We start from the raw sequence: 15,212 nt of genomic DNA, 5'->3' as shown, positions 1-15,212 counted from the left end.
TAAGTTGCCATCAACAGGTAGTGTTCCAACATTTAAAGACATGACTCAATAGAACAATTCAAAAGGAATGAAGAATATTGTCGGATCGCGGAGTCGAACTCCAATCGTTAAAAGAGATGAAGTTCCGCTGCTACGCACGCAGTCCACTACGCCACCGAGGATGATGACAACGCGCACGAAGTCAATTAATTTCACAAACATAAACGCACGAAGTGTCATGAACGTACTCGCTCTAAAGTATGCCGCTCGTACACATATGATAAACGAAAAGGAGGATAAACGCGTCAAATGGAAAAATATCACATTATGAAAGTCTAAGCATTATTCGCAATAAAGTTAAAAACAGGAAACGTTATTCAGATCAACATTCTACTACACATGTCTTTCTGTTCAGTGGAGGGGCGGGACTGTGTAGAAAAGGCTGGGCTGATTTTAATATTATAGAAAACGCCGCTTTTTACGGCGTCTTTGTTACACGGAAGCGCCGTAATTTACGGCGTACTATGGAAGTTCAAACGCCGAAATGAACGCCGTTTCACATTGCATTTAAAACGCCGTAAAAGCGGGCGTCTGTATGACTTAAACGCCGTAAAAGCAGCCGTCTGTATGTCTTAAACGCCGTAAAAGCAGGCGTCTTCTGAACACCAGGCGTCTGGTTGATGGCGAAATATGACCCAAACGGCTTTCAATAATATGTTAGAATTTTATTAAAAATGAACATCTACTAACTACGTCTGAACTAGGTACGCCTGATACACACGTCGTCACTAAGCACGTATGATACACACGTCGTCGACTCGTCGTCAAACTTGAAGTGTGATTTTTTTGTAACCCCAATGATGCAGTTCTAGAAAACGAGTTTTATTGTGTGATATGCGGAAATGGATGAACTTAAAAATTCTAGCTACAAAAGGACACTTATACAAGTTGTACAACAATTTCATAGTTATTCGTTAAAGTTGGCAAAGTGATTATATTAGCCACTAAGCATGTTGCAAAACCAACTGTTAGTTTATCTTGAAATATGATGATTTATTCAGAACATGAATTTAATTTTAACAGATGATAAAAGCACCCTCTCAAAAATTAACCATGGTTTTATTAAAGTAATAGTATAGTATCATGGTTTTAGTACAGTAAAATATGTAATGAGTATCACTGATAAAGTTCAGTTTGTGCTGTTATGTTTCCAGAATATGCCCAACCGTATTGTGTTTTTGTACATGCTCCTGCTCGTGCATGTACTGCAAAGTATACTGTAATAACTAATCAGCATGTCTACCATGGTGCCACTTGTGTACAGACCTGTGCATGAAGACTTGCTTTTGTGTATTTATTTGTTAGGCCATCATATATAGGCTGGCTGTATTGCAGAGTGATGCAGAAGGAAATTGAGCTCTCGTCTTCTTTGGCCCAAGTAAGACTAGATACAGTTTTTAACACAATGACCAGTGTACAACTTTCATGTGTTACAAATAGTTCTGTGATTTATTTCACTGCTTATTTATTCAGTAAAGTTTGGGAGTTATAATTTAACTGAGGGATAGACAAAATATTTAGGAAGATGCGATACAATCTTTCATTCTTAACAAGCAGATGTTTTAATATTTAACAGTCAATTTAAGACATAATGACATGTAAATAAATAACTTTATTTATTATAAGATTACAATTGTATTGTATAAAAGAGGACTGTACATCTGAGCTGTGTATTGACAATTTCTTAACATTGGATTTTTTCAAAACAAATTCTTAGTCATCAGTATACTGATTTAATGTTATAAGTCTTTTTATGTTTTTTTCAGTTAAAGCCTTCGCAAGTTACCCATTGTTCTTGGGGCATAGATGCAAACAGAATTTACAAAACAATTGATTGAAAAAACATTTGAATATACACTCACCTAAAGGATTATTATGAAAACCATACTAATACTGTGTTTGACCCCCTTTGGCCTTCAGAACTGCCTTAATTCTACGTGGCATTGATTCAACAAGGTGCTGAAAGCATTCTTAAGAAATGTTGGCCCATATTGATAGGAAAGCATCTTGCAGTTGATGGAGATTTGTGGGATGCACGAAGCTCCCGTTCCACCACATCCCAAAGATGCTCTATTGGGTTGAGATCTGGTGACTGTGGGGGCCATTTTAGTACAGTGAACACATTGTCATGTTTAAGAAACCAATTTGAATTGATTGGAGCTTTGTGACATTTGGAGCTTTGTGGAAGTAGCCATCAGAGGATGGGTACATGGTGGTCATAAAGGGATGGACAAGGTCAGAAACAATGCTCAGGCAGGCTGTGGCATTTAAACGATGCCCAATTGGCACTTAGGGGCCTAAAGTGTGCCAAGAAAACATCCCCCACACCATAACACCACCACCATAATTGCATTAATGAGAAATTGAACAGGTGATCCTAATAATCCTTTAGGTGAGTGTATATGGGAAAGAGGCCTGCAATGAATGTTTTTAAGTTAAACTCTTAAAAATGATGTTTTGGTTAAACAGTCTGATTAAATAACAACTAAATGTACTCAATTTTTATTTGTATTGGCTTTTGCTTGGATTTATGGCACGCAATTTATTTAAAGTTTAATTCTTTCAGAATCTAAAGTAAATGATCCAAACTGAATTTTTATATAAGTAATAATTTGAGGGATTAAATTCGACATTCATAAAGACTTTGTTTAGTCTTTTTAGGTTTTGATTCAGAATTAATCAGTGTTTTGAACCAATTCGTTTGATGACTTATAATAATTAAAATTATATATTTATAATTATACATTTGAAATATTCATTGCACAGCATTATTCATGTATTTTTTATTTCAGTCTACAAATGCAATCATGGTTCCTCTGAGTAAAACAAACTTTTGATTTTAAAGATTAAAACAATTAATTTTAATGTAAACGATAACACCGATTAGCAAATGGGTTTTACTTGTTGGTATATTTAGATATGTGTAGGATTTAAATATAAAACTTTAAACCATTGCGTTATTTGATCCCGAGATTGGTAGGTTTACGTGCTTTCATCATGTACTGTTGTTTGTCTCTTTGTTTCATCTCAATAAAGAACGAAAAGACCATTTCTTATTTGCATCATCATAGAGTTTATTGGCTGAGTATTGGCCACATCAACGTGCATAATCCAATGTATTTACAGACGTAAAGTGCTACAATTTCCATGATTTTGCTGCGTGGTTGCGAATGCGTTAAAAAGCTTTTTGCCCTTTTTTGCACCTGTTTTACACCATTAGTTAGGTCGCTAAAATACAAAAATACACCACCGTGTTAACAGCGCCCCTCAATGGCTAAAAATGGAAATAACACCCTATTACACAGTTTGGCTCGTACATATATGTTTTTATATATTTTCTTTATTTTAAAGTTCTGTAAAAAAGGATACTGAGGGGATTTAAAAGATCTACATTTATTTATAATTTGTTGCCAATATTAGTTATAAATTAAATTACACAAAGCATAACAGCATATATTCATCCTACACAATAGCTTAAATTACAGGTGAATGCATCAGCAACCCCTTTCTCTATCAGACAAAATAGTATTTTTCTTCAAAGGGCATAAGAAAGAAACATTAAATAAAGCATAAAACGGGGGAAGCAAGGATGCGTGACCTTGAACTTAACATCCATGTGTAGTTGGTGGCGACGTACTTATCCACGACGTTAGTGTCACACGTCTATGGTGGCGACGTATTCTTCTCTCACGTAAAAGTACACGACTATGGCGTCCCTTTCGGTCCAAAACAATAACTACCCAGCACACACACGTCTCACTCAACGCGACGTCTGCGTCTTCCGAGCGTGACGTCTGCGTCTGCCGAGCGTGACGTCTGCGTCTGTTGCTTGACTCGCCCAACTGCCGAACGTGACGTTTGCGTCTCACTGAACGCGACGTCTGCGTCTGCCTGAACATACAACCAGTTTTATGTGTTTATACTGACAATACCTTTAAACAGTTATTAACTGAAAGTAAGCGAATTCTTTCTTTTTGGAATAGTAAATTAAAGTTTGAGTATGTTGTAATCATTTGACTGATCTCACATTGACCTTGCTTATTCTTGCTCACAACATATTATCACATTCCCAAGGGGTAATATCTCATGGCCACGACAAAACTTAGTGAAACGAGCATGTCCCCTCCCGTTCGCCCTACACGTGAGATTGGTCAACGTGGAAAATGTATTCACTCAAATTATCCCGTTCTTTTGGATATGTTTTGGATTTCAAAAATCAGTGATTGCCATTCTTCATTTTTTTGGTTTATTCTGTAATCATTGCATGCATCACTAATAAATATTCTAAAAACAAAAATATTTTCGATTGTGATGAATAAATATATCAATTAGTGACAGAATGAAATGTATTGTTTGTGGTCAATTTTGACAGCTGTTTGGAGGATTATTTTATGAGGCCAAACTCTTTCTACTTTGCTGTAGGCCTTTACTGAAAGGCTGAATACGTTAAAGCCAACCTAATCACTGTAGCCTGACGGATGAACAAATAAAATTAAAACCTTATGAATAAATAGGATATCTTGTAAGATACTGCATGATCCAAATATAGTATTATTTGATACATTTTTAAAGTTTTCATTAAATTTTGGGCATTGAATCCATGCTGAATCCACCCTTCTGATGGGATCAGTTTAATCCAGATTTTTTGGAACAAAGTGATCCAAATCCTACAAAAAAGTTCTGAAAAACCCAAACTAAAGGTTTGATCCGGATCAAAACCAAGATTGGATTACGTAATCTAATCCGATTATGTAATCCGTTTTTTCTTTTGAAAAACACATTTTCAAGATTTGATCCAATCCGTTATCCAAAATCCTGGATTACTTTTGAAAAACCGGGCCCTGGAAATAGTGCTACGTTGCTGTATTACTGTTAGCAGATAATTATGTAATGTTTTAATGCTACTTAATTATTGGTAACATTTATGTTTAATGTAACATTAATGTTTAATGTTACTAAACACTTTTAATGTTACTAAATCAAGACGTTACTTACGGATATAAATGGGAATTATCGAACTTTCGAGGGCAGCAACGTGAGACTGGACCCAGCTAAAATATAAATTTATTTCAGTCCTTTGTTCTCTTATCACTATCTTAAATATTTTTATAATTGGGTTCGCTCTTCTTGTTCAATTTGAAAAGCTGTTTGCTCCTCAGATCTTTAGATCCCTCCATGGATATCAGAAAATTGCTATATAAGCTATAATAATGTACATATTATATATCTAGTAGTGAATGTTTTTCTGCTCACCGTGCATATTGTTTTAATTGGCTGAACATAAGTCTTCCATGTACATTTCTCTTCACACCATAACCCTACATTTCTAACTCTTTTACACTTTCCATACTTTTGACCACATTGTTCAACTTCTCTTTCCCGTAAATAACATAACTGACATCTTTAGAAACCATAACCCAACGTTCAGCCTTTATAACCTTATGAGTACCTTAACTGAGATTTAATATTCTTGCATCACTTCCATACAGTGGGAACATTTCTTGTTCCCCTGCGGATTTTGAAAGTTTACCTGTTTATGAAGAAATTAAGCTTCTATAATGTTTATGGTAGTTTTTACTTTAAAGGATAGAGACAGAACATCAATCAAAAATCCATAAAAAGAAACATTAAAAAAAGGTTATAAATTGTTTTGCAATTCGGTGAGTAAAATTAGTATTTGATCTGGCTCCCACTGATTATATACTGTATTAATAGGTATAGGTTATGTGCTTATATGTTACACAAATTACTCCTGTCACTTTAGGAAATTACTCCTGATGTCAGTTTGTTAGGTTTAAAAAAGAAGCCTGCCATCACAATCTGTATATTCCATCGCAACCTCTTCACCATGGTCAAGACTAGATTAATAGCTGTCAAAGGTTATCAGGGACAAGATTGTAGACTGACACAATGCTTTGGGCTACATACAGAAGCTTAATGAGAAGGAGACAACTGTTGGTGTGATTATTTGGAAATGGAAGAAATCAACAGTAAAATGATCCAGAAAAGGCTTAGGAGAAAGTGCTGTGGTCAGATGGAGCCAAAATTAACTCTCTGTTTTTGGAGGGAGAGAAATGCTGACTATGACCCCAAGAACACTGTCTCTTTAGTCAAGGACATTATGTTTTGGGGCATTTTCTCTGCTATGGGAACAGTATGCCTTCACCAGATTGGGGAGGTGAGGGACGGTTCCATTTACTGTTAAATCTTGGACGAGAACCTCCTCACCTCAACAAGAACACTCAAGATGCGTAGTGGATCGGCCTTCAACATGACAGAGACCTAAAACATATTGCTAAGACCACCAAGGAGTGGCTCAAAGAGAAGCACAATGCAATAGAAATCAAAGACTAAACCAGTTCTTCATTCTTCCACCTATGCACCTTTCATGCAGTTGAATTAGTACTAAACAAATAAGTACTAATTCAAGAAATTAGTTAAATTAACAATATGATATTTGGCTGAGAAACAGCTATCAAAATCAGAGGATGCCAAAAAACTACTTATTTATGTAATAATAAATTCAGTACTGTGACAAATGTTAGATTGAAAATACGTAATGATTATAGCTTCTAAGTGTGGTTTAAAATGAGAGCTTTGAATTGTTCAATGCCTTGCATCACCAGTTTTGTCATTTTATCAGATGGCAGAAGCAGCCTTTGCATTTGTTATGCATTAAATTATGGTTGAAAACAATGTAGAAAACAGTAGATTTGAAGATGTTCTGGACTTTGAAGTCCCAGAATAAGAATATTGTGTTATATTCATTTCTGCTTTATCAGATTTGGAGGAAATCTTCTGCTTTAGTTTTTATTTACCCTGACAGAATTTTCTTGGCATCACAAAAGAGTAAAAAATAAAACACAAATAAAATGAAATGGACCTGTTGTATATTAGTTGTTTTTGACTTGTGTAAAATTAATAAGGTCAAATATAAAAAAAGCTTTAAAATATTATTTTGTTTAAATAAGTGAAGGAAACTGCTCTAAACTTTTGCGATAATGCGGCTTGGCAGACCAATTTTATTTACGTCCCCACCAATGTCAAAATCAAAATTTCGCCCTTGCCTATAACCATAATCACAGAATACTATTTCATTTGTTATATTCAACACTGTATATACAATAAACAAAAATACAATAATATGACATTGTCCAGTAAATTAGTAAAACCTTGCAAATACACACACACAAGATTATTATTATTTAACATAAAAAAGATATGGCTTGGCAAACCATTTAATGTTGCATTTATGCCACCTACTGGAAATAGAGTGAAACACAGATCAAATAAATGCAAGCGTTTGTTTATTTATAAAGCACAAAAAGCACTAATAAACTGTACACAGCAGTGGTCACCACATTTTAAAGTGGTGTTTATTTTTTATACTGAATTATATCGGAAAACGTGGCAGGAATAATCGATCGCATCAGAACAATATAAACATCAGAAAGTCGTAATAACATGCCCAACATATAATGATATAACCATGGTTTTGGACTTAAATGTATTTCACGAACACTTTACACAAAGCATTACAAACTGCATAAACTAAGATTTACAGCTGGTCCTTACCAGTGTGTAACACAACTAACAGAATGTCAAGTAAACAACAGATGATCATTAGTTCCTAGGACAGACGCAGACGTCACGTTCAGTGAGAGGAATGAGTGAAGTGAAAGTTAACAAAGTAGACGCTTGACACACTGCATTGAACCGTGTATAGGAGCGTGTTACAACACGTGTTAGCAAAAATGACAACAAATTACTTCACTGCTATGGCAAGCCAAGGGGGTCACAATTACGCCATAGATTAAACGCGTTTGTATCGGAACGCCGTTTTTGACGGCGCTTTAAACAGTCTTTGCGCCGCAAAATACGGCGTCGCGATACCAAACGCCGTAAAAAACGCGCGAAAAGCCGTTCATAACGCCGTATTTGACGGCGTTTTAAGGCGGCCGAAAAGCGCCGCTTTTTGCGCCGCTATCTTGCCATATGACGGCGTAAAAAACGCCGTTTTGGTTGCACAGAGCGCGCGTCATTTACGGCGTTTCGTCTGTTGTATAATGAGCCCCTCCCACTGATTTCCAAAGCCAGTAAATTTGAACCGTTGTCAACCAATCCCTGATGAACTGAGCCAGACCAGACCAATTTACCACTGATCATTTCACAGGATTGTATTATGTGCGCAGTAATTGCTAACATTAAACACATTATTGCTTGCTTTCTGAAGAAAATATTTCTTTTCTTTGGTAATCTAAGGTTTCACAACAAAAGTGTCGTCAACAATTGTATAAAGGCCAACTGTATGTATCTTGCTTATTACATAAGCTATAGCACATAATCTCTACGTAAAATGCAAAAAAGCAATCGGTTGAAATATTGCATTATATTATCATTGTACTATAAATAATTCCCGGTACAAGCGGTGTCAGACAGAGTAAAAGGTAAACTGCCTTCCCTTAGTTAAAACGTTGGGTGTCATGAGTAGCTCATTGGACTCGTGATCTCTATTACTGTTATTTTACGATTCGAGGCCCGCTCGGATCAGCGGTCAGTGTTTACGTTGTTGGTCTTGATCTATTTATCTGTATCGCTGGATAGTTTTTAGATTTATATTTCAGTACTTAATGTGTGGTCAGTATGAAAAGAGAGTCTGGAATGAGAGATGAGAGTCACACATCAGATTATATTGATTACATCATATTACAAACATTTATTGACTATAAGGATGCGCAATAATGTTGCGCAATGATTGTTATGTAACAAGCATCTGCTCATTTATTCAATATAGCTAACACAGCCCAAGTCAATGCCAAATGCCTTGCCGTTTACCTCCGTGAAGAGACTGACGCTATTTCGTGTCTGCAAAGAAGTGTAACAGAGTCAAGCAAGTGAAGTGCCTTGCAAGTATGTAAACCTCACTCCTCTGCCTCAAGGACTCTCTAGCGACAGACGCTAGGGACTGCGGTCTTTAGCCTCCTCGCTAGAGCGCCCGACTCCCATGCCGAACCAGGCCCGGCTGTTGTAGGTGTGGTTCGTTCCGTTACAGAAGCATATAATGAACATCCACATTTCCTTTTCAAGTTGAAAAAATATTACGCATAATTTTCTAATTTTCAGCACATGGATATAGGATTCAGGCCCAGTGACCCACCCATGCAGCCAAGCCTATGCGAAAACGTGGCAAATAGAGTCGGGATGTGCGCATTTAGCTACAGAAAATTGTCGGTTTGCACAAAGATGGTTGTTAAGCCTACGGATCCCTTTGCTCCAAATAGTAGCCCTTATTAAACGTGATTACATACACTGTAATTGTAATATCATAATTAAAAAGCATATCATACATATTTATTCTAGGCTTAATAATGTGCATTCATTACATATTACTGCAAAAGCTGCATTTGCTTTGTCCACTTCAAAATGAATTAACATAAGGCATACTAAAGAAAATAAAGTGAGGCACTTGATCGATGTTAAGGGTTTTTCAAAGATGTTAATACACAAAATGTATCTTACTCTGACTGAAACATCGAAAGTGTGCACATCAGAGTGTATGTGTCTTGCGAACATAACCATGTCTCAACTGAATGCTTGGTGAACTGCCGGGGGAAATATTTGTTCCTCAGGCCTTAACTCTCGATGTCAACTGTTGTGTGTTTTATACCCGTGCTTTATTAAATCATCCCCCCCCTTCAAATCATCCCCCCATTCAATTTTATAAACATAGATAAAAATACCTATAGATGTGGGTTTTGAGTTGGTTTGTGACAAATTTGGTGGAATTGGATGCACTAATTTGAAAATATCCCAATGTTTATTTTTTTGTCATTTTCTATTTTATTTACGTCTAAAACCCTCTTGATTTTGAATGTAAAAATTCACTTAATAAAAGGATTTTCGTAAAAATCTTCATTCCACTAATCAAAGCACAGTAATAGCCACTACAATGATGTAGCTTCTCACTGGCTTGATTTCAAGTTTTAGATTACACGTTAGAATTTAATTTTCCCATTTTAAAGGGCTCTGAATATGTTTATGATGTAAGAATGAATTACTACTAACACAATGAGTCAAACTTGAATGGAACCCAAACTGTTCCTTTAAGTGGGCGGGCCTTGAAAATGAATACCGCGCAATTTTGGTAAATTCATCAAGTCAAGACACCAGTGACGGTTAGAATGAGCTAACATTGCGAGCATGGCGGATGGTGGAAACAGATACAGAAGACGAATTAACGATCTTCGAGACAAAATGAACGCCCAGTTCAATCGACTACTAAATGAAGACCCCCCAGAGGAGGAACAGACCAGTCTTCTGGATAGGTATGTGACCCCATTTAAATAATTATATCTATTTGGGTATTTTAATATAATAAATATATCTAAATATATATATTAGTATTTTACCAGTCATTTAATAATCAAAATTTTAATTTATTCATTATTTAATTAATCACCAATGCACACGTTGTTAAGAAATGTCAATAATCACAGAAATAATAAAATGTACTCGAACGATATACTTGCATATTTAAACGATACACACACTTGTGCAAGAAATGCTTAATTTTGTAAAGAGTTGTCACAGGGATAAGGTGTTTTTTATGCAAAACCAGGTAGCATTTTAGCACGTCTGGTTCCATCGCACAAAACTAGCGGTGGGTACCAATAGAGGGTATGCATCGACGTCTTCTTCCAACGTGAAAATGTCGGGACAAGCTACCCTGGGTGACAAAAGACCCAGCTTATTGGCCTAGAAAAATAGTAGATATAAAGAAACTGGGACTAAAACACGCAATTATTTGGTGAAATTACAAGCATTTGGACTCGACGGTGATCCATACGGCTTCACTACGACTTATAGAAATGATTTGCCACCCAGGCGACCGAGCACAGGCGGGCTCACGTGGAGTCGACGTCTCGGTTATGTCACTGCCAACTGCGCGCGCATACTGGTTGTATTAAAACTGTGGAAAACAAAAAAGCAATGAGTGAAATGGAGGAGACAATTGCTTTAAAAACATTTTTTTGTTGTTGTTAAATGTCAGAATAGGAATGTCAAAAATGATGGTATTTTTCCTATGGAATACCGTCGTTGAATATGCCATTTTAAGCTAAACAAGTCATTAAACAAACAGGCTGGAATGACAAAATTATTCATTGTGTAATTCTCTAATCATTATACAGGCTATCTGTTCTGGTTTCGCACATTCCGATTGTTTAGAAACGTGTAATTAGCCTTTTCGTGCACAATTATGCTTTTCAAAATAGACTTAATGCGTCCTAAATTCTAGTAGGCCTATGGTAAAATTATGATTTTCCAAGTGCCCAGATGGTTTACTGTTTCTGGTGAAAATTTCGAAGCCTGCGTCCAAAATCACCTACTTCCACACTATATAGTAGACAAAATAAGTCATGAATAGTATATCAATAACATCCGTATGCAAATAAGCAGTAGGCGACATTTATTAATCCCATTGTGCCACGGGAGCTGAGCAACGGTCAAATTTTCAAAGTAAAACAAATAAATATAGTGGAAAACTTCAAGGCGGGCATCCGTTTTTAATATACAGTAAGTGCTAATAAATTAATTTCTGGTTACTAAATTGTAGGTTGTTGTTAATATGTCATAGATCAAAGAGCATACGGGTCCCATGACCATAAAACATGGCGGACGCAGTTTGTCCCAAATGAATTCATACTACTCCCACTCAACACTTTATAGAACGTAATGTTTCAACGGCCGATACGTAGGTACTTATTCAAATTCAGAACTTACTGTCATAGAATGCAATTTCATATACAGTTTAGTGTAGTGCTGTGTCTTACCTTTACCTTGTACACTCCGTCATAGTGAATAACCAACCTATATAGTGAATACTGTTTGAGTCCACTGTATGGGGAAGAATTAAATGAAAATGAGAGCGATTTCAGGCAAGGATTTCAACCTGCTTCAACATGTTTTTTACAGGTGTGTCTTGTCTGGTAAAAAGAATAACGACTCTTATATGTTTCTAAGGTTCGAGATGTTTAGAAATTCGAGTGGTAGTGGGCCGATTCGCCAACGAAGGCGCAACAGAGTCCGAGCACAACGACAAATCACTTTTAAAGTGTCTGTGCTTAAAAACTCCTCCATTTCCCATTACAGATCACATAGGGGTGAGTTTACATAATTTTCATCCTAACATTACTATGTTTTGCTTTTTTACCTGAAAGCTGGGAAATCTATATTTTCAGATTCCACTCCACCCTGCCGTGTTGTAGTGCGACGGGATTTGGATGAAGAAGATTTCAAGAAAGCACTGAGAGATCATTTTCCTGATCTTCCAGAAGATTTTGAGCTATGCAAAGTAAATGGCCAAAGACAGGTCATCCCTTTGCAGTTGGAAAGTTTGAGTCCCGATCATATTTACTCAAGCAGTGCATTGGGGAGATCTGCCCTTTACATTCGTGTGAAGGTGAGTGAAATATTCAGTAGAGTTCTTAAATATTCTAAACGTTATGCTGTCCAAAGGCCTTTCCTTGTTAAATCTGCATTATAAGATAAAATAAATACTTTGTTGGGTTCTCAGTTAGTTTGGCATCTTCATTGAACAACAAAAGTATACTAAAAGTCCTTTAGTTTGGCTCAGATTTTAACTCACAAGTTTCTTTTCCTTTAAAACCCATGTGACAGGTTGTCCAGACAAACACAAGTTTGCCAACAGATGGGACCAGCCAACCTGACCACACCACCACAAGTGTGCCCACAGATGGGAGAAGCCGACGTCCCTACACAACCTCAAGTGCGCCTACAGATGGGAGCATGCAACCTCCCCACACCACCTCAAGTGTGCCCACAGATGGGAGCAGCCATAGTCCCTACACCACCACAAGTGCGCCCACAGATGGGAGAAGCCGACGTCCCTACACCACCACAAGTGCGCCCACAGATGGGAGAAGCCAACCCGCCTACACCACCACAAGTGCGCCCACAGATGGGAGAAGCCAACCCGCCTACACCACCACAAGTGCGCCCACAGATGGGAGAAGCCATAGTCCCTACACCACCACAAGTGCGCCCACAGATGGGAGAAGCCATAGTCCCTACACCACCACAAGTGCGCCCACAGATGGGAGCAGCCAACCCGCCTACACCACCACAAGTGCGCCCACAGATGGGAGAAGCCATAGTCCCTACACCACCACAAGTGCGCCCACAGATGGGAGAAGCCATAGTCCCTACACCACCACAAGTGCGCCCACAGATGGGAGAAGCCATAGTCCCTACACCACCACAAGTGCGCCCACAGATGGGAGAAGCCATAGTCCCTACACCACAACAAGTGCGCCCACAGATGGGAGCAGCCAACCCGCCTACACCACCACTAGTGCGCCCGCAGCAACCCCAGTGTAAGTACACCACAGCCATCATGATCTTCAAGCGAAGTTCAAAATAGAAAGTGTACATTTTCAAATGCAAGATTTCTTGCTGAAATTCAGATTTTTGTTTATTTGTGGTGTAAAATATATAATATTCTATAATATTAAATATAATTATATATAATATTTATAATAAATAAATATTTTATTGACATATTTTGTGATCCTTAGAGAGGACTTCTATGTGGACTCGTCAGAATCTGACATAGAAGAAGTGACCCTTGCCTCTCCAGTGAGGAGTAATAGTCCAAATGTATGTATTATGGATGGATGATCCACAACACTGGTTGTCTCAAAATTTTATTGGCAAGTTGACATAGTTGTGAATCACCCGTATGGTAAATTATTTTTGTGCATATCATATGTGGGTGCTAATTTGAATATTTTATATTTTCAGCTTGACAGAGAACTACCAGATATTTTAAAGGTGTTCTGCGAAGAATATCTGGACTGTTATACCAGCATAACAGTCATAGCACGACGCAAACACATTTTAAGGGGTGCATGTATGGCCTTATCAAGAGGCTACTTTGAATGGTACAAAACTCCCAATATTGAGTTTGTGGGAGAAATGGCAGAGGACTATGGAGGTCCCAGAAGAGAATTTTTCAGGTACATTAGAACCCAGTTTGTTTATAATGTCCACACTGGCCATTAATGGTTTGGGGGGGAAATCCTCTGTGTTTTTGCTATAAATGCATTAAACAGCAGCTGGATGTTCATTAAAGAGCAGCGTGTCTCAGAACACCTTTTGCATACTGATTAACTGTGATGTTTTTAAAGTTACTCTACAACAGACCAATCGGAATTTACCTTTATGCATTGGGCAGGCTCTTTTATCCAAAGCGACTTTTCTTTCTAGTTATACTTGAGGTAGTTAAGTATCTTAACAGCATGTGTGTCACAGCATGTTATGAATTTGAATTGATATTTTTCTAAATCTATATCTCTTAGGCGTTTTCAGACTATTGAGGCTTTCAGGCTTTAATATTTGACTTTTTTTCCTAGACTCCTGATGATTGAGCTCCAAAGCGCCCTTGGAGTTTTCGAGGGCAAACCTGGGGAGCTGCTCTTCAGCTACAATCAAAAGGCTCTAGCTGAAAATAAATTTTATACTGCAGGAAAACTGATAGCATGGTCCATAGTTCACAATGGACCAGGCATCAGATGCATCAACAAGGAGCTCTTCCTGATCATGTGTGGCCAGAAACCCAACCTCACCATGTTTGATCTTGGAAATTTCTTAGATTGTGACATTGTAGAAAAGCTGACAAAGGTAACTACTGTTACCATGACATCTGATATAGTTGTGGTCTTTTTCAACCAATGTTTTCAACAACTTAGCTAATTCATGTTTTTCAAAAATGTTTTATGAATGGAGGTTGTCAAGTGCAGCACTGCAGAGGAACTGAGAGACCTTAAGAGCACCCTAGGAGACTGGATTTGTGACTGTGGAGTGCCTAGCATTTTCATAGCCTCATTTAGCGATCTGCCCACTGTTTATGGGCAGTTAGTAACCCACTACATCTACCACAGGTAAAGAACATTTACTGTGACTTTCAGCTGGCTCCATCTCCTAGGTGCACTATGTTGGAACTTAAGTAGTGTCCATATTCAGAGTGTACATGTTGTTTCATACATACCCTATATAATAATTCCACAGAATATCATAATATGCTATACAGTTAAGATTAGTGCTCATTAAAATGACTGAAGTAGTCAGAAATGTTCATTTGGAGAGGGTTTACC

At 37.4% G+C, this 15,212-nt stretch overlaps 1 protein-coding gene across 1 annotated transcript; it reads left to right on the top strand.

The window, feature by feature from the left end:
- The first annotated feature begins 10,239 nt into the window (after positions 1–10,239).
- Positions 10,240–14,811, top strand: LOC130424470 (mucin-5AC-like). The gene is made up of 7 exons (XM_056750148.1): positions 10,240–10,364; positions 12,190–12,200; positions 12,306–12,499; positions 12,718–13,433; positions 13,635–13,716; positions 13,861–14,075; positions 14,472–14,811. Exons 1-7 carry the CDS (start codon positions 10,240–10,242, stop codon positions 14,809–14,811), a joined length of 1,683 nt encoding a protein of 560 aa, XP_056606126.1.
- Positions 14,812–15,212: the final 401 nt, after the last annotated feature.

Source organism: Triplophysa dalaica, chromosome 6 (assembly GCF_015846415.1).
Source record: "Triplophysa dalaica isolate WHDGS20190420 chromosome 6, ASM1584641v1, whole genome shotgun sequence".
Taxonomy (NCBI): domain Eukaryota; kingdom Metazoa; phylum Chordata; class Actinopteri; order Cypriniformes; family Nemacheilidae; genus Triplophysa; species Triplophysa dalaica.
Note: the sequence above shows the minus strand (reverse complement) of the source record. Positions and strands in the feature narration are given on the sequence as shown.